This window comes from Simochromis diagramma, unplaced genomic scaffold, assembly GCF_900408965.1.
Source record: "Simochromis diagramma unplaced genomic scaffold, fSimDia1.1 OVJJ01000304.1, whole genome shotgun sequence".
Lineage (NCBI taxonomy): Eukaryota > Metazoa > Chordata > Actinopteri > Cichliformes > Cichlidae > Simochromis > Simochromis diagramma.
The window spans coordinates 4,322,820-4,343,139 of NW_024387030.1; the positions used below are offsets into that span (position 1 = coordinate 4,322,820).

The 20,320-nt window shown below is 39.4% G+C and overlaps 1 protein-coding gene across 2 annotated transcripts in view; it reads right to left on the bottom strand.

Annotated features, from left to right (window-relative positions):
* Window positions 1-8,829: 8,829 nt before the first annotated feature.
* The window catches only part of vps39 (VPS39 subunit of HOPS complex), a 28,633-nt gene continuing 17,142 nt past the window's right edge, over window positions 8,830-20,320 (bottom strand). For both annotated transcript variants that reach the window (XM_040041397.1, XM_040041396.1), the window contains exons 20-24: window positions 17,890-17,935; window positions 17,269-17,418; window positions 13,554-13,688; window positions 11,230-11,321; window positions 8,830-10,864 (exon numbers count right to left, since the gene is read on the bottom strand). In XM_040041397.1, coding sequence (XP_039897331.1) covers window positions 10,783-10,864; window positions 11,230-11,321; window positions 13,554-13,688; window positions 17,269-17,418; window positions 17,890-17,935 — 505 coding nt within the window. In that variant the 3' untranslated portion in view covers window positions 8,830-10,782. The remainder of the gene's footprint in view (window positions 10,865-11,229; window positions 11,322-13,553; window positions 13,689-17,268; window positions 17,419-17,889; window positions 17,936-20,320) is intronic.

Genomic DNA, 20,320 nt, shown 5'->3' on the forward strand with positions numbered 1-20,320 from the left:
TCTGAGAGAGAACTGGGCTGCTTTACCTCAGTGGGCTTTCAGGCTTTTATGACAGGAGACTTTGGCCAATCAGTGCTCTTTTAAAATCTCCCATTCAGACATTTTCAGGATAAAACAAAACTCTTATTAGAACAAAGTGGGGTTGAGCAATAGTTAAGCAGTGGGTTTTCATCTGGTCCCCTTTACTTGCTATTTTTCAGTAGATGAGAAGCACATGCAAATGACCATCTGGTGGGCATTGCTTAGAACAAAGATGGGAGAGCTGTAGGAGAAGCCGCAGTTGTGTTTTTGTCTTTTTTCCACATCTCCGTCTCCACGTCACTTTGCATCACTTCAGTTCAATCCAGGTTTATTTATACAGGGCCAATTCCCAACAACAGTCGCCTGAAAGTGATTTATACTATAAAGACCCTACTGTATTTGAGGAAAATCCCTGCACTTAAACAATCCTCTGTGAGCCAACACTTTGCAACGACGGGAAGGAAAAAAATCTCTTTTAACAGGAGGCATGCTGCTATATAAACACAGCGACTGAAAAGTGCTCAGTGTGTCATATGACATCCTGCAGCAGCCTGAACCTATGACATCATAATTAACTGATTGTTCAGGGTCACTTAATCCTGGTTTAAGCTTTATCAAAAAGGAAAGTTTTGAGTCCAATCTTAAACATATCTCTATTTAGCTGTGTATGTGTGATTGCACTGTCTCTTATGGGTCCAACACTCATGACAAATGGCAACTTATTGATCAAGCATGGTGTCCAACCATGCAGATAATTAGGTTTTGTCCCTGCAATTTATAATGGAGGTCAGTGTAGTTTAATCTGTGGTGTGCAAAGCATGAAAAAAAACGTCACCTTCTTCTATTCCAGCAACAGTGGTTCTCTTATTTCTTAATTTGCAAATGTAATTGGATTAGTTTCTTATGCACAGAGATATGAATCAAAACTGAAATGAAATGCTGGCCAAATAAAACCAGACCCGAACCAGCTACACATAATGAGAAAAAATTCATTCACTTAAATATATTGACCCTTTTAATTTCTTCAGTACAACATCTGCTTCATGCTGAATCTAAATAAAACCCGCTGCAACATTTTTCCTCATTGCACAGGTAGGCTCATTAGTCTACCTATGCATTTTAAATAACGCTTCTAAATTTGGAGCCTCCAGCTCTCGCCGAGTAAATTAAGCAATGCAGCTAAACCGATCACGAAGACAAAGGAAGACTTTGTAGCAGCATGAATATTTAACTCTTGGTTTGCACAGATGACCTTTGCAACTATGACATATTCTGTGTGCGAATAAATCAGAGGCGTACGAAAAAGTCAGAATACATTAGCCTGAGAGGACCCCTCTCCAAAATCCGTAACAACCTTTAAACGGCCTCAGACACCAGCGAAGAAATCAGAGCAGCGCAATAACACCCCAGAGGCATAACAGAGCTGAGGAGGCTGAAATTTCTCATCTTATTCCCTCTCTGCTACAAGAAACAGGAAAAACAGCCCACAATATGAACTCATCCAGCCCCACCTAACAGAAAATGCTATGTGTGCGACGTCCTCACAAAGCTAGGCCCACCGCTACAACATTGGGAATCAGGAATGCCGAGTTTTCCTTGACAGAAGAAGATAAAGAAATGTGATCCAGCAACAGTGGAGGGAAGGCAACAAGGAGCAAAATGAAATCAATAACTGGAACACAAACCCGTCTGCAGCTGTGCACTGTTATGTTTTTAATTGCTGATGCATTCAAGCAATTATTTTGTGATGAAGCACGCTCAGAAATGCCAACAGGCTTACTTTTCTCTGTTATTTCCGGTGTTTAATAGAACCACTTTCTAATGAGTTTATAACTCCTGTGGCTTTAAATTTCTAAAAAGCTAATTACATGCTTTTTGCATCAGTTATAAGCGTGGGTGAGAGCTTGTAAAAAAAAAAAGAACTCCCTTTACCACTATGGTGTATGGTCATTCCACGAGGAACACAGACAGTTGGTTGCACTAATTAACATAAGGTATCTTTGGACCGTGGGTGGATGCCAGAATACCAGGGCAGCCACAGGGAAAGCTTGCAAACACCAAACAGAAAGGCCTCAGTCGGGAGGTGGAATCAAACCCAGAACTTTTTTCCTGTGAGGCTGAATCAAATTATTAAGTATTTATCAATAGATCATCATATACAAATGCACAATCATGAAAGGATAAATGCTAAACAAAGGATTTGCAACCTGGCAACCCAAACCTGGTTGTTATTGAAGAGAAAGCATGCAAGGTCAAATTAAAGTTGACGTATCATAACAAAATAACAGCAGGTCACTGAGTAATCCCATAAAGCTACTTTTGGCTGCTCCCTTATTCACAAGGGGTCACCACAGTGGGCAGCTCCGCATGTCTGGTTTTCACGCCGGATGCCCTTCCTGATGCAACCCCGAAGGGATTTGTGTCTCTCCCAGGATCACCCCAGGGATCTTTTGGTTGTAAACATGCCAACCGCTACACTACGAAGCCAGTTACAGCATACAGTAAAAGACTGGCAGCAGCCTCAACCAGTAGCCATCATAGGCCCCTTATTTTCTTCCGAGTGTCTTTTTCATTATTTATTCCCTCTCTTCCATCCCTTCACTGAGAGACCCATCAGGCAGCGAGCTCTGCCCTGCATCCAGGCTGAGTATATAGAAAGGGAAGGTCACAGGGGTCAGAGCCACATCTGGCTCAAGGCTGGGAGATATTTGTCTTCATTCGTACAGACAGGGCTGCGCCTCTCGCGGCTCTGCTGTCACAGTTATCTTTGGGAAAGACAGTGACACCCCAAAGCAGGGAGGGAAAAGTCTCTACACATTGAGACAAGGAGAGGATAAAAGAAGATAAACACACACAGCAGCCATGGTGAGGTGTTGGTACTGCCAGCTTAGCTGGGAACACCGCACACTCTAACGTCTCATGGAATTTTCTTCTTACATGGGGCCTGGCAATGAAGCTCTTAACAGGCCTTTTAAAGGTGCAGACAGGGAACCCTGGTTGCATGGGGGGCTGACAGCAGAGCAAACCTACTGCTAAAGTCAATATTGTCTCTCCTGAGATGTGTGGAAAGACAAAGCTCCACATTCCCACAACAGCTGTGGAAAAAAGAAGTGAAATGTACTGGGTGAGTCACGACTGATCAAGAATCAACCCTGCACTCTGCTGTTTCCTAAAATCTCTACTAGCTGGAAGGTTTCCATACCGATTATGACCTCTGACCTCTTTGTCCTTGCGGAGGTTTAACAGAGTATTGCATGATGGTTGTCACACAAAACATATTTTGCATCACACTTTGCAGTGTGTTCTGTATGTGTGTTTATTGCAAACACAGCCACAGACTGTCACCAGCACTTTTAGTTCCGGTGAGAATCACTGTCGGCATTTCACACAACTTTGCCAGACCCCCCCCCCCCCCCCAAAAAAAAAAAAACAAGCCTCTATGGAATTCCTCTATAATAATAGTGGAAACTCAGCCCACTCAACTGCCTCTCGGCTGTATCCGGTGATCATCGAGCTCTAAGAAATACAAGTTTAATCTTGCGTGTGTGTGTCTGTGCTTGTGTATATATTATGCAAATACAAAGTGTCAGAACACAAAGACAAAGCAGGAATTTATGCGAGCATCTGTCCTGATGCATATGGTGTTTCAGCTTCTGGTGCTTCACTGAAGGCCAGAGGGGACTTTACCGAGTCTGCTCTGTATAACTGGAGTATTTTTACATCAGGCCACGTAAAATGCATCTTTTAAGCATAACTCAGGGTGGCAGGTCTTGTTTAGCACTTTCACCTCAGACCAAGAGGGTGACTGGTTTGCTCCTGATGGCCTGGTGGAGCTTTTTGTGTGGATATTGTCGACTCTCGATTCTCTGTTTCCTCTCCAAGTCCAAAGACATATATGTTAGGTTACTCTGTGACTCTAAATTGTCTATAGTGAGCGTAAAGTAACTGGCAAACTGTCTAGGGTGCACCTTACCTCTCACCCTATGACAGCTGGGATAGCTCCAGCACCCTTACAAGCATGGAAATGTTAAGCAATTAAAAAAAAATAGAAGGGTAGTATAAGAAGCACTCCTTTTAGGCTTTAGAGGGGTATCTAAAACTGAAAGATTGCAGACTTAACTGTGCATTCAGCAAAGTCTTCAAACATCCATAGAAACTTCCGAGACCTCTGAGCGCACACCTAATAATTAAATGACAAAAAATTCTGGCTTTAAAAGGTAATGGTTCCAGGATTATACATGTCTCAGTGACAGTAGTTTTACAGCAAGACTCAGCTGAGAAATGAACTAATTTGTTTTATTGCTGAGAAAGGAGAAAGTCACAGTTTCCCTTCTCTTGTATATAAAGCTCGAGCCATGTGTGTGAAGTGTAGTTTGGCATAAAGTCTGCAACGGTTAGAGAAAGAACAAGCCCAGCTCTATTCAAGGACAAAGGTAAGGTTAATTGTTTAACAAATCACACCTTGGTTTACACATTTGTCTGATATTAAAAGATCCCCGATTTGAGATGTGGAGAAGACACTATTATGAGTTATGTCAGGAAGGGTGGTGTGCTGACCCTTTGTGAATAAGCGAGCAGCTGAAAGGAGCTTTTAGCTTGCAGAATCCACCTTATAGTTTCTCTAAAGCTCACTGATAATACGATTTTGCGTTTGGCTGGTTAATATTTAGAAAAACTGCTCAAAAATATAGCACAGCTTGGCTAGCTGTTTTCCACTCTTTAGTCTTTGTGCTAAGCTGATTGCACAGCCCCAAGTTTGAGATTGAAAGCTTGTTCTCGACTGAAAGTTAAAAAGAAGAACAATGAATTTCAAGTCTCAAGTTTGAGCAGTTAATTAAAAGTCCGTCTGCTATAAAGAGCTTCATCTTCCAAACGGCTCTTCTCTCAAGGCCTTTCAGGTGCTCCAGTTTTGTTTAACTCTTCGGTTTTCAGTTCATTTCCATCCATCCATCCATCCATTCGCTTCCGCTTATCCTTTTCAGGGTCGCGGGGGGCGCTGGAGCCTATCCCAGCTGTCATAGGGCGAGAGGCGGGGTACACCCTGGACAGGTCGCCAGTCTGTCGCAGGGCCAACACACAGGGACAGACAACCATTCGCACTCACTTTCATTCGCACATTCACACCTAGTGACAATTTGGATTATCCAATTAACCTATCCCCACATTCAGTTTAATTTCTATAGCACCAAATCACAACAGCAGTCACCTCACTGTGCTTTATACTGTAAGGTAAAGACCCTGAAATAATACAGAGAAAATCCCAACAATCAAATGACCCTCTATGAGCAAGCACTTGGAAAAAGTGGGAAGGTAAACCTCCCATTTAACAGGAAGAAGCCTCCAGCAGAAGAGGTACCATTCTACTTTTAACTATTCTGTTAACCACAAGTAAGGTAGCAGTCTGAGAGCAAAGTGCTCTACTGGGGTGAAATGACGTCTTCAAGATAAGATGGTGCCTGATTATTCAAGACCTTATTTGTAAGGAGAAAGACTTTTAACACTGATTCTGGATTTAACCTGGAGCCAATGAAGAGAAGCCAGTATGGGAGAAACATGCTCTCTCTTTTCAGTCTTAGGTCCAGCAGGATAGCTACATGGAGAGCTTCAGTGGACAGGGTTGCATTTACTCAACATTTAAATTAATGTTGAGTAATAATAAGAATCCAGTATGGGAAAAGATAATTAAAATCAGTTTAGTTCAGTGATGAAGAGAAAACCTTTGATTTTCGAGTTTGAGGAAACCCAGCAGTCTGACTTAAAGCCTACAGATGCCTGACCTCAAGATAGACTGTATATATCCCAGCAAATCAAACCCAAAACCCTAAAGCACCCAACTCAGAGTTTCTTTCCTTATGATGGAGTCCCTCTGCTACCATACCAACTATCCTTACAACAGTTTTCTTAATCAGCCATTCAATGAGAGCAGATGCAGCTACTTTCCAAGCAGTGACGTCTGATGGAACAAAGCATCATTTGTGTTACTTTAATGCAAGTCACATCAGACGGGTGGAGCTCCAGGATACAGAGACTTGTGAGCAGGAAAGTACACTGACCTGATGTGCACACGTTGTTAGACTGTATTACTTAAAGGTTATGTGAGCTACACCCCAACTAAACACATATTTGAAACACAATAAAGCTAACAATCATATCGTACACCACTCAACTCCTGCTGTAGTTTAGCAGCCAGTCCATGGTGCTTTGAGCCAGCAGAGCACTTCTACAACCACCAAAATGTAAGTGTCAGTATTTTGTCTGCAGGGTGGGTGCATTTGGGATTCACCGAAGAAGTAGCCATGGTAGATGACAGAGGCTGAAAATGTTAACAAATCCAACAGCCGATGTGGAATTTTATTACAAGCTTAAAACTTTTTAAAGCTGGGAATCACAAAACCTTTTAATAACCTGGTTTTAAAAGGTCTTGTCTGAAAAAAAAATGTCTCTACCAAATGGTAGTTAAAACACGAAAGCCAGCGTCAAAACATGTTGGGTTTATCCATGGGGGGGATAAAAACGCCTGTACAAAACTTAATAGCAATTAAGTTACTGACATATTTAAATCTGAGACAAGCCTGTGCACCACGGTCCTAAAATCACTCGTCATATCTACACATTCAAGTCTTCCAAAGAAACCAAGGAGGTATTTTCTCTGTGCCAGCTGCGAAGAAAGTAAAGCAGATGTGGACGGGTTTAAACTGGGCACACAGCTTCCAACTGGAACATCTTTTCCATTCCCACGCTGCTGCAGCATTCCAAGACATGACACCATCCCAGCGCTGGTGTTATAAGCGCTCTTCATTTTTACAGTAGATTATTAGGGGCAAACGGGACAATACGGTGCTGCTGGATGCAGAAGACACACTTTTAAAAAAAGACAGAGCTACATTTTGGAGATTACTGAATTATTCAGTGCTTCTCTCAGCCTCACAGACACTGCTGTTTTCAAAGTCGCTGGGGACCTGCGTACTATGATGTCGGAGCTCTCCATATGCTCCAGTGATGCTTCTATCAGCCAAACATATTCTGGTGGTTTGGGCCCTGTTCTCAAGCTGGATCCTGTCTCCCTGCCCAGACGAGGAAGTCATCAGGATCCATCCAAGGGCCCGATGTAGAAAGCAGTTGGCAGACTTCACTGTTAGTGTGTGAGACTTACGGCGTTGCTGAGCAGTCGGGCTGTTGTGATTCTGTTACTCCAGCTGGCTTGGCTCAGTTTAGGAAGTCCATTAGCAGGACAAGTTACAGTGTGAGTATTCTCCGGTGCCCCGGCTCCGAGGATAATGGGCTTATCTGGGAAAGGACTTCCAGATGAGATGTGGATGGCTGACTGTTCGCAAACAGATAAGGAGAGGAGCTACTTTTCTTTATTTGTGAAAGCGGGAAGAGGAAGTGCTGTAAATTAAACAACAACAACTAATAACTGATGAGCTCATTATCCAGTCTGCATGTTACCTGTATATCTATATTTCTGACAGAAGATTTTTCTTAAATTGGTTTATAACTAATGGAAATGTCAGAATAAAAAAAGTAAAGGTGAACAATTAAAACTGCTACTCAGTTAACAAATTAAATAGTCAAATATTTTAAGAAAAATCTGAATTTTGCTTAAAAAAAATAACACACAGTTGCTCCAGAACATCATTATTTCCTGAAGCTGCTCTCTTGGGTTGAGATGTGGTGACTGTGGAGGCCATTTGTATACTGTGTACTCATTGTCATGTTCAAGAAACCAGTTTGAGATGATTTGAACTGTGTGACATGGTGTGTTATCCTGCTGGAAGCAGCTGTCAGCCTACACTGTGGCCACATAGACGGACAACGCTTAGTTGGCACTAAGAAGCCTCAAGTGTGCCAAAAACATACAGCATACACGCTATTCCAAAACCAGCAGCCTGAACATGTTGTTCAGGCTGCTGGTTTTGTTGTTCAGTCATGTTGTTTATGCCAGATTCTGACAACCATCTGAATACTTCAGCAGAAACTGACAATTAGTTTATTCAACCCTGTATTGTCCGTTTTGGTGAATCCATGAGGATGGCAGCTTCAATTTCCTGTTCATAGGTGACAAGTGTAGGACCTGGTATGGTCTTCTGGTGCCGTAGCCAATCTGGTTTATTCATATTGTAGATTCAGAGATGCTCTTCTGCACACCTTGGTTGCAACAAGTGGATATTTGAGTTACTGTTGCCTTCCTTTAATCTCAAAGCAGTCTCCTCTGACCTCTGATTTTCACTCAGAAAACTGCAGTTCACTGAATATTTTTCAGACTCTTCTCTGTGAACCCTAAAAGTGACTGTGTGGAAAAATCCCATTAGACAGGAAGTTTCTAAAATATTTAAACCAGCTTGTCTGACAATAACCGCCAATTAAAGTTTGAATTTCAGCAGGTTATCCTTATCAGCAATGCATGTCTAAATGCACTGAGTTGCCGCCTGACTGCTGATTGATTTGCGTTTAAAAACAAATAAACATTTGAACGGCTGTAGCTAATAATCTGCCTGGTAAATCAATTTATTCAGCAGTGGTGTTAGCCACAAGAATTCTGAATATGAAGAGTAAAAATGTAGATGTTGAACATAAAAAGTAAAAAAATTTCAATCATAAACCCATTCTTGCTGGTAAGTTATCGGTAGCTGTAGCCCACACATCTACACATAATTTATACTTAAGAGTCTGATGACATTTTCCACAGTGACAATACTGTTTTGGCTTCCTGCATCAACTAAATCCAAGCACTAAAAAGATTCATCACCTGCATAATGAATATGAGCAGTGTAGGTGTTGAGAGTTGCTGTCACACAGGCACAAACATGAGTGGAAATGCATGTTTATTACTGATTATAGCCAAACAGACAGACTGCACCGACCTGCTGGGTTGCTCTTCAGAAACAAATAACTTCAATGAGAAATATGTCATCTACCCTCTTAGTCTTTATACAGTATACACTCAGTGGTAACAATAATTTCCACAAAACAATACTTAAAAAACAAAAATGTGAAACAGTCTTAGCAGAGAATGTGTGCAAACCTCTAAAAGCAGAAGAAGAGATATTTCAAGGAAGAAGGGATGTAGAAAATGCTACAAAATACAAGAAAGATCTATTTTTTTCTTCCAGTCATCCAGATACCCAAACAACAGTGTCACTGACAACACGGACCAAGAAAAAAAAATCCCAAAACAAAACATACATTCATTGCTTTAACTTTATTCATAATAACCTGGGGGTGCATTGCTTTCGTTAAATACCTCCCAGGTGAACAGTAATTTGTCATTTGAACATACTATTGCAATGAAAAAGCAAAGATCCGAGTTAACATGAACAAACAGGACAAAGTTACAACACTTTTAATCTGTCTCAGAGCAAACCAGGCAACAGCCTTATACGTAAAAGAAAAAGTTACAGTGGCTAAGCTGAGACTCATGGTCACAGCAAAGGGCATAAATCAATAATATTTACATCAGTTATTCCATTAGTCTTCAAAGCAGCAAAGAAAGCCTTTAATAAACCCAAATATATTAAATTTCATGTATGACAAAGGAAAAAAAAAACCAAACAAACACTGTTTTGTAAAGTTTCTTTAGAAAAAAAATATTATTAACATAGTTGGAGAGACATTTATGTCACTGAACCAACTAAATAAACCACAACATCAAAGCTACACATCACATGTTATTGATCATCTTCCATGGCAACGGCACACCCTGACAGAAACAGTTTCCCTCTTCAGGAAAAAAACAACTTTGGAAGAGCACATGGCATAGACCTAGTTCCCAAATTCCCAAAGATCCCAGTCAGATTGAGCAGGAAGATCCATGGGGACTGCGCCCTGTAACCCACAGGACGCACTGCAATCACACCCTGATGGGTCACAGCGGCACGAGGGAGGCCTAGACCGTATAAGGCAGGTGGCTTCAATGCGGTGGCTCATAGGTGAAGCAAACCAGGGGAGAAACCGAGCGAGTGCTCCTCAAGCATTGCAAAGTTTAAATTAAAAAAAATTATTCCACGACAAAGAAGACAACAACGACAAACGAGACATTAAAACAGTGGAGAGTGAATTTAGAGCGATAATATTTAAACTGTAAAAAAACAAACGAGGAAAATATGTTAGCTGCAACAGATGATTAAATAAAACACAAAAACCACAAATGTGCTGTAAAGCTGTTTTAGTAAGTACCATCACTTGCAATGACAAGTCATGAGAGACAATCTTCAGAGTCGCAGAAGGCATTCACCAGTACTCCTGCAGAGTCTATATGGCATATGAAGCAGTGTTTGAGGCCGATGCAGCGCAACAGGAGGGAAGGGAGACTGTGTAAACCAGGCTTGTAATCATCTCCTGGTGAGTGCATGCACAACGTCTGTTGTTACAGTTGTCAATAGTGTCCGTTTTCCTCAGAGGGAATGTGTACCGTAGAGCCGTGAATCCCTTCTAGCGTTACAGCGACACATGCTTTTCAAATGTCAACGTCTACCTCACTCCCTCTCTCTCCCCGCCTGTTGAACGACCCTGGGCATTCCTACTGCTACTTCATGCACAGAGAGAGAAAGTCTACTTCGGCTCCCATTCTGCTCTGTGGTTTTAGCATGACAACGGGAGGTCAACTCAGGTTAAAAAGAATCTGCAAGCAAAATCCTCTGACGTGCTTTGGACAAAAGCGTCCCATTATAAGTACTTCCAACTACCACGTGTATTTCTAGTTCACAGATGTCCAAGGAGTCAAAGAAAGGAGGGCAATTTATTATTTCTACTGTGGAGATGTTACTGTTCAGCGGGGCAAATGTTGCGGTCTTTGCAGCAGAAGTAATGCACCACCACGCCATTGGGATACCTGGCAAATGCACTGAAAGAGAAAATAAACAGATGTGTGAACGCTTTCCTACTGATTGTTACAAGCACATAAACAAAGCTGAAGGAGTAAACTATGTGTATGCGGTATTAACAGCAGCTTGTCTCATAAGAAAATACAACTAAATTAATAAACGTGCATATAAGAATACATAACCCCACATTAGTGAGAGTTAATGTGTCTATAGAGCAAACAAATCGTCCCACTTTTCAGTTTTAAGATTCAAATATTTGTCATATACTCAAATTTTCAGCATAAGAATGGAGAAGAAAACCCAAAATCAATGAAATAAAGATAAAATTTGAAAACCAAGTAAATATAAAACAACAGCATGCTAAATCTGAACAGGACAGTCCTACCTATTTCCTATTTTCTTCTTGCAGACTCTGCAGATCTTCTCTTCTGTAATAACACATTTAACCTGCTGGTGGAAAATCCGCTCCTCTTGCACCTGAAATCAAATGACAGGAACACAGACATTAAATCGTCTTTTCTCCAGCACAGTCACTCGATTATAAAGGTACAAAACCTCCATCGCGAACGCTCTGTCGTCCACCATTTCAGCACAAAAATTCAAATATATAGCGTGACGGATGGAGGAGTGTGGACTCTCCTGCTTTGAAGAAATACCGCACAAGAAATCAAATTGTGGACATGATTTGAAGTGTCGATTTCTGCCAGTGTCTCTATAGCTCCTGTTTATTTAACACTCTGGATTGGAGACCACTTCAGCTCAACCTGTCAGATGTGGACCTCATGATTAATTCTCAAATAGCTCTGGAGATGACAGATGAGCATATGAAATGTAAATATTAAAAAAAATATATGTAGCACAGATTTATGCTGTTCATTTGAGATATCAGTTTAATTACTCACGCAATCATCCTAGTACTTTTTTGTATCGCAAAGAGACAAAAATGTCTTAAAGAAATATATACACATTAGGAAAAGTAAACAAATATGTTGCATTGCATTTGCACTCACTGCCCACAGTTTCCATTACTACAGCAATATTGAACGGTTGAACCAGGCCAGCATTTAATGGCATCAAATTGACATCTGGACATATGTGTGCAAGCTGTTTAATGTGAAGCTAATTAGCTTGCAAACTGATGTCAGCTGTGACCCTTTAAGCTCATCTTTTGTAGCAGGCATTGTTTCACTGCTAATGCGACCATCTGCCCTGCCACTGAGAGAAAGCGCACAGATATGGTTTGAAATTAATTTGTTAAGTTTAATGTGGAAACAAGCTGTTTGGGTCTGCTAATCAAGCAAAACTACTGTTGATTATAATAACAGTAATTCTAAAAGTAATTCTTTTGGATTTGCAGAGATCTGACAACATCATAGTTTTAATTTGATTAAAAGGAAACGATTTTTAAAAAATTGATTTTTTCCTTATTTAACTTTGCGGTGTCTTTTTAAAAACTGGCCACCAACAGAAGATAAACGTTATGCGAACGTGGCTCATCTAGTTAACTACAGACATGCAACCCATGGCCAGTCTACTGCTACTTTCATAAGGTGATTTTCTAATAAAGCACAGCAAACACAATAAAAGCAATAAAAGGAAATGCAATATTATAACTACTTTAAGAAATGGAGAATGACGTAAGAGTTAACGAGAAAAATCAAACTGGAAAACACATTTGAGAAGTTAGAAAAATGTCCTTTTTAAGCCATTAACTGTTGCAAACTTTGACTGTCCACCGTGTTATTGATATTACAATTTATTAAAAAAATTCTTTAACTAATTTCTAAATATTCTGAGAGATCTGGGAACAAAAAAAGTAGGAAAACAATCTAATTAAAGATGGGGGTAATGCAGGAGCACTGTACCAGGTCAAAATATTAACTTTCAGTTTTAGTGAGGGTAGAAGGGGGGGCTTCCTCTGAGCAGTGGTTACTTCATTTCAGGTGAAGTAAGATCACTGAACATTCCTGTTTGTGTCACTGGCCTGGTGGTGTACCGGTAACTTCTTTATTTCTTAATAATTCTTAATAAGCCATTGAAGGAAAACAAACATATGTTTCTCATAACAGCGCTAATAAATTTCATACTTAAAATATTTTCTCCCAAGTGAAACTGTACCCCTCTAAAACATCAGCTGTCTATCCTTCAACATGAGGACCGAAAAACTCTCAGACATGAACACGTCTGGACTCTTCCTCAGAGCATGATCTGATATCGTCGTGTTGGTGTTGTTCCCAGATCATCATACTAAGTGTTGTTCCAGGATCAACATTGCAAGTGACCAATCAGAATGTTGTGACGTCATACTTTTGCGACTTCGGGAAAAACCGGCGTAAAACAAAAAACTGTACTTAAGCTGCGAGAAACCGCCTCTGCCCGCCGATCAACGGACCCTGACCCTTTAATAAACGCTAAGCAGAATTAATATTGTCCTTGCAACATTGGAATTTCAGAAATGCAGGAATGGCTTGGCGCGCAAAAGAATAACGTCACAACAAATGCTCACTTGCAATGTTGAACCTGGAACAACATTTTCATGATGATCTGGGAACAACACCAACACAACGATATCAGATCGTGCCTTTCTCAGATGTCAGCCTAAAGTAAAAAATCTTTTAAGGAAGAGGGAAGAGGCCTAAATTCCTTGCTAGCATATATCAAGTATTAAAATTCAGAAGTCATGATGTGAACCCGCTCTCCAGGACTCACCCTCAGGAATTCGGCTTGCAGCAGACTTTTCAGCACCTGGTTGCAGCGCTTCATCTGAGCCTTCTCCTCCAGGACGCTCTCCAGGAAAACCCGGATCTCACGGATCTGAGTGTTTGCTGGGAGCAAATTGATGGCCTGAGTAAAGAAAAGAAAAACAAAACACCAGCTTGGTAAACACTACTGACCACACCTTGCTACTTAAAAAGGCTTCAAAGGCATAAGGGACCTCTGTGGATTACTAAATGGCAAACACAGACTTTAAAAGTATATTTTTTTATAAACAGCAGTGCTGGTAATTTTCATGTTGTGGGGCAACAAATTTCAAAAGCATCAATGATAGTGACGTGTAATAGTCATTTTCAAATCCATTAGACTTTTTATTACATACTTGTTCATCATTTCAAAGTCATAACGGCAAATCAAATCACCTCTCTGGGAAAAACTAATTTGCTGTCCCACTTTGTGTTACATGATATCCTCCAAACTTCTAACTGCATCTTACCCTCCTTCACAACAACTAAATTACATCTCCTGCGTGCTTTTACGTGACCATTTAGAAAAACTAAAACACAATCAAGCTCTAGTTTTTTTTCTGTCCTCCTGCTTCATATAATGTAATAAAATTAGTACAAATTACCTCGTTAAACCCAAACAGCTAGCATAGAGCGAGCATTTTCTTCTGAAAAACAGAGCTGGATTTAGATTGAACTGTATTTTTTTTATTAAACAGAGACGTGCAATAACAGACTGTGCAATAACCTTAAATAATATGCACATTTTAAACGTCTTTACGCTAATCAATTACCCTTCAATGATGCTACTAGCACTTACATTTTTTGTGTTTAAAGTGTTTCTATAGATCTTTCTGCCTTGTGCATCGTAAGGTGGTCAACTGCACTGATGTCTCACTGAGGGGAAGACCAAGCTCCTAGAAACTGGCTGTGATTCTTCTGGACCTCAATTTTGCAATTGACATCTGCTTTCCTGAAGCCAAGATTGAAGATACACATGATTTCCTACATGAAGTCAAAAGTGCTGCCCAGGGAACCAGTGTCCACCTTGAAATCTCAAACTAATATCAATGCACCAGCTGACTGCTTTATTCTACTCACCAAGGACAGATCTACCATCAAATACGGGAGCATCTTGCCAAGATGTGGAAGGCTCTGAGTAAAGGTTAGCCAGACTTAAAGTGTTTAAGTCGTGTGTTGATGTGATCCTGCTCAGTGAGTCTCTACAGTTGCCCTTGAACAAACTGCTGAGCAAGAAATTGGATCAAAACCAAAACTGCATGCTTCGTGCCACCGTTAATATTTCCTGGAAGAGCCACATCGCCAAGGCCGTATCTATAGAACCATTCATTCATTAAGTAGACTTATCTTGCTGATTTCTTATTCACTAAAACTGTTCATTTTCATTTTGTTGGAGCACAATGAAACCTATTTTAAATAGCAAGCATGCGAGTGAAAAAATGAAAAAGTTCCATTAAAAAAAACAAAAAAAAAACAAAACCACACATCAGATGTTTTGCATAAAGTTTTCTGTCATCTTGTCACGGCAAGGCAGATCCATGGGAAATGAAAGCAGGGTGCCAGTAAAGCCGATGAGGGTGTGCAGCACAGAAAGATGGGATGAAGCGCTCTGGTCTGATAATTTAACATATCTGTGATCTGAAATCAGCAGTGCCTTTCTCAAAGAGTCACATGTTCATTAAGTCACAGACAGAACAGAGGCTGTTGGAGCGCATTTTACAACAAGAACATAACCCAGAACAGACAAACATTCTTGATTTATGTGTTTAAACTTTAACAGAGACAAAGAGGTCTCTGAAAAGCCATGCCTCCTCTCCTTCATGCTAAGACATTAAGAGTTTTTTTGTGTAACTGTTAGCTGGATTGTTCAGAAAAAACAAAAAACTAGAGCTGCAGTCAAAAAAATGTTTTGACTGAAGTCATATCAAACCACTATCAGTCTTAATAAAGTACAAATCTTTAAAAAAAAAAAAAAAAAAAAATTGCTATTCACAGCAGAAATAACTATAATAGAGCTTACCAGTAACCCAGGCATGGGCAGTCACAAGTCAGTGCACTTGTAGGTCTGGTTAAACAGAAAAGGTTGCACGGATGCTCAAGGGTATCCAGCATAAAATCTTTGGAAGTATGTTCTACCCCTACCCCTATGAGAAGAACCGCAACTCAAATATCTATAGTATCATCTTCATAGTGATGTAAGATATTTTTTGGCAAGATTTGAGAAGTTTTATAAAAGGTATTGCAACACAAAGTAGGTACTCTCGGCTGCTCCTTTATTTCCCATGGGCGCTCACCACAGCGGATGGATCCATGTTTGACTTGACACAGATTTTACACTTCATGCCCTTTCTGATGCATTTATCTAGGCTTGGAACTGGAACTATGAGTACACTAGCTTGTGAACCCCCGATGCTGGATTAGTGTCTCCTAGGACTGAAAAAAAAAGGATCTTTCACATGTAAGATGAATACATTACCCACACCAGCTTATATGTCTTCTGAATTAAGATTAGACCAGGGTGACAAAGACTAAGTGAAGATATCTCCTCTATATATTTATTTTTTTGTTACGTTTTTAGTATTCAGTTTACATTTTTGATGTTCTAATGCCTTCATTTCAGTTACCTAAACCCAAATTGCCCTTAGTTTTATTTTTAACAATAATGACCTTAACTGTGTCACCCAATTTGACATAATCAATTAGGGTGGGTGAATTTTGTAGGTGTGGAAACTTTAACAGGTAATCTTTTTCCCCCTCTGGCCAAAAAAAAACTGATTAACTCAAGAATACAGCTATTGATGTAGCACTCTTCTACAAGAGTCAAACCAATGAAAATTTGGCTGGATGAGAGTTTATGAACCAAATCAGTTGACACGGCGACTACGGCGGTGTTAAAAACGACTTTATAAAGTAGTCTTCAAGAGATATTTTCTTCACAGCATTTGGAGGGAGTGAGTGGGGGATTGTGAAATGATATTTTGACAAGCAAAATGGGTTACGAGCCACTTTTCAGTGTAACATCTTTTATTTAATTAACTTCTTGCTATTTTGGTTTTGGGTGCAGGTCTTTTAACAAGTTACACAAAGTAAGTTTTAGAAACTTCACCACAGATGCCTCTCAGGGGAGACCAGCACTCTGTTGGACATGTTTTTCTGCTTTGCTGAATCCTTCTGTCAAAAGACAGCAGCTTGATTACCCCCAGCAGTGCGAGCGGCTTTCATTTTGTGCTATAAACAAACTAAATCTTTAAAGAATCTGCATTCTGTTCAGTGGCTGCTTTCTTTCTTTTTTTTCTTTTTTTATAAATGTCAGATTATTAATTTTGTGTAAGTCACTGAGTGCGTGTCACTGTTAAAGCTGTTTTTTTTAACCTAATTTTAATCCAGTCTAAACAGGCCGACTCTGTCCTGGATTGAGTTAGAAAATACTTTAATTGATTGAGTGAGATGTTTGAGGGTTTATGCAAAGTGGAGTTATTTTATGTCAGGGGACTCATAAAATTCAAAGTCAATTACCGTCAGTATACTCTAACTGGCCTCACTAGACACTAACAGAGCCTGATCTGACTTGATGCTGTTAAACATTCCATACTATACAAAGAAATAACAGAATCGCTACCAGAGACTAGGCAGCAGTGAGTCACTCTGGTGAGAAATACCCTGCTGATGCAATCACTGTGTACCTTGGTGGTGTTGAGCTTGCTGTGATGCAGCTCCAGGACCTGCAGGGCTGCCTGGAGGTTGGCCTGAGGCTCAGATAGCTCCATCTTAATTGGCCCCAGGCAGTGGACGTCAGGAGGTGACAGGTACATTCGCAGCAGAGAAAGATAAACCTACAGAGCAGAAATACAGCTGTTATTAATGTGCTTAATTGACAAACTAGCACCTTAAGTTATGGCCAAAAACCTGTCTCATGAGGTTTGACTACTAACGCTTAAGGCACCTCATCCTCGAGTCCAAGTGAACATTTCTGCCAAACATACATAAATTTAAAGAGGCATTCAAGAGAACAGGACAGGCAGACAAACAGGCCAACAACATGCTGTCATGTCAGCTGTCATTTCTAGTTAAGTGAGGAAGAAAATTTTTAACATTTTTTTTTGTAAAGCTGGCAATGCTCCTTGTAGCATAAATAATTCATTATAGTTGTATAGCATGTTCTGTGAACACAAATGTGCTTATCAGAAGGCAGCAAAGCATACAAACTGAAAAATGTGGTCATAAAAAAATAAACATAACTTTAATAAAATCCAGGAGGACACAAATAACCCCAACAACCTAGAATTACACTGAAAACTACTTACATCTTTATTTCCTTCCACTGAACTGTTGTAATGTCCGTGACAGTATCTGCAAAGAGCACACAGAAAAACATTAGCAAATACATGATGATATAAAATTGCTCATTTTAGTGCTATGTATAGTTTGAGAGACAGGTTTCAAATAATTGCTCTGTCTGAAACATGGTTAGATGAGAATAGGGGTTGTAATTTCTGTATTGAAGGGTACGATTTATACTTTGTAAATAGAACTAAGAAGAAGGCAGGAGGGGTGGCACTTTTTGTTAATTGTGATTTGAAATGTAAAAAAGTTGAATGTAGGTCTGTGGCTATAGACGATTTAATGGAGTCTGTGACAGCGGAATTGGATATAGAAAGAAGAAGTAATATAATTGTAACGTGCATGTATAGGAAACCGGGGTCACAGATTGAGTTATTTACAGAAGCAGCAGAAGATTTATTGAGTAAGGCTAAGGGAAATAAGACTGTATGTTTGTGTGGTGATTACAATATTGATCTTTGTAAAGAGGCAAATGATAAGGCTTAGTCAGATTTTTTTGAATTATTATTTGGTAAAGGATTTTATCGTTTAATTATAAAGCCGAGTAGAATAACGGATAAATCAGAAACACTAATTGATCATATTTTAATTAATAGTTTGGAGAGTAATATTATGAGTGGCCTCATCATGAATGATATAAGCGATCATCTACCAGTCTTTTTTACTTTTGATTTAAATATGAAAAGAAAGGAAGAAGTTGGTTTTGTGAGTCATAGAAGGTTAAGAAATAACGAGGCAATTAATAAGTTTAGACAAGATCTCATGGAAGTGGACTGGAAGGAGGTTTATGTTAATGAGGTCGACGTTGCATACGGAGCATTTTTAAATACACATTTGGCCTTGTATGATAAACATTGTCCATTGGTATCATTTAAGTATAAGAAAAAGAATAAGAATATGAAACCTTGGATAACTAAGGGTCTTGCAAATGCGTGTAAAAAGAAAAATAATTTATATAGGGATTATATAACACAGAGAACTAAGATTGCGGAAATGAAATACAAAGTTTATAAAAATAAGTTGGTATTAATATTGAGGAAAGCCAAGAAAGACTACTATAATAAACTTTTTCAGGAAAACAAGAATAATGTTAAGGGCATTTGGAATATTTTTAAGGAGGTATTGGGTAACAAGAACACACCCTTAGATCGGCCTAATTATTTTATTAAGAATAATCAAGTTGTCGAAGGCAAGACTGAAGTAGTAAACTAATTCAATTCCTTTTTTGTAAATGTTGGACCTACTTTAGCAAATTTAATTAGGAAAAATGACGATCCAGAATATGAGGAAGCCTGGAAAGGAGATAATAGAATGGTTAATTCCATATTCTTGGCAGATATTACCATAAAAGAAATAGTAGCAATTGTAGAAAAATTTAAAAATAAAAAAATCTACTGACTGTGATGGTATAGACATGGTTATAATTAAAAAGACTTTAGATTGTATAAGTATTCCTCTATGCTATATTTTTAATCTCTCGTTACAATCAGGAGTATTTCCTGATCGAATGAAAGTGGCAAAAGTGATACCCTTAAATAAATCAGGAGATAAGCATAGTTTTAACAATTATAGGCCAGTGTCTCTTTTGTCACAGTTTTCAAAAGTGCTTGAAAAACTCTTTGCGCAAAGACTTGATAGTTTTATTGAAAAATATCAACTAATAAATGAAAATCAATTTGGATTTCGTAAAAATAGATCAACGGCATTAGCATTGTTGACTTTCATTGACGATATTTCATCTGCAACTCATAATAATAAATATACAGTGGGGGTATTTGTTGATTTAAAAAAAGCTTTTGATACGTTACAACATTCTATTTTGATTTCTAAATTGTATAACTATGGTGTGAGAGGAGTGGCATTGAATTGGTTAAGGAGTTATTTAGAAAATAGGTTGCAATATGTACATTATCTCGGCAATACTTCTGAAAGATTGAAGATTGTACAGTGGGGCAAAAAAGTATTTAGTCAGCCACCGATTGTGCAAGTTCCCCCACTTAAAATGATGACAGAGGTCAGTAATTTGCACCAGAGGTACACTTCAACTGTGAGAGACAGAATGTGAAAAAAAAAAAAAAAAAAAAAAATCCATGAATTCACATGGTAGGATTTGTAAAGAATTTATTCGTAAATTAGGGTGGAAAATAAGTATTTGGTCACCTCAAACAACGAAAATCTCTGGCTCTCACAGACCTGTAACGTCTTCTGTAAGAAGCTTTTCTGTCCCCCACTCGTTACCTGTATGAATGGCACCTGTTTGAACTCATCATCTGTATAAAAGACACCTGTCCACAGCCTCAAACAGTCAGACTCCAAACTCCGCCATGGCCAAGACCAAAGAGCTTTCGAAGGACACCAGGAAAAGTATTGTAGACCTGCACCAGACTGGGAAGA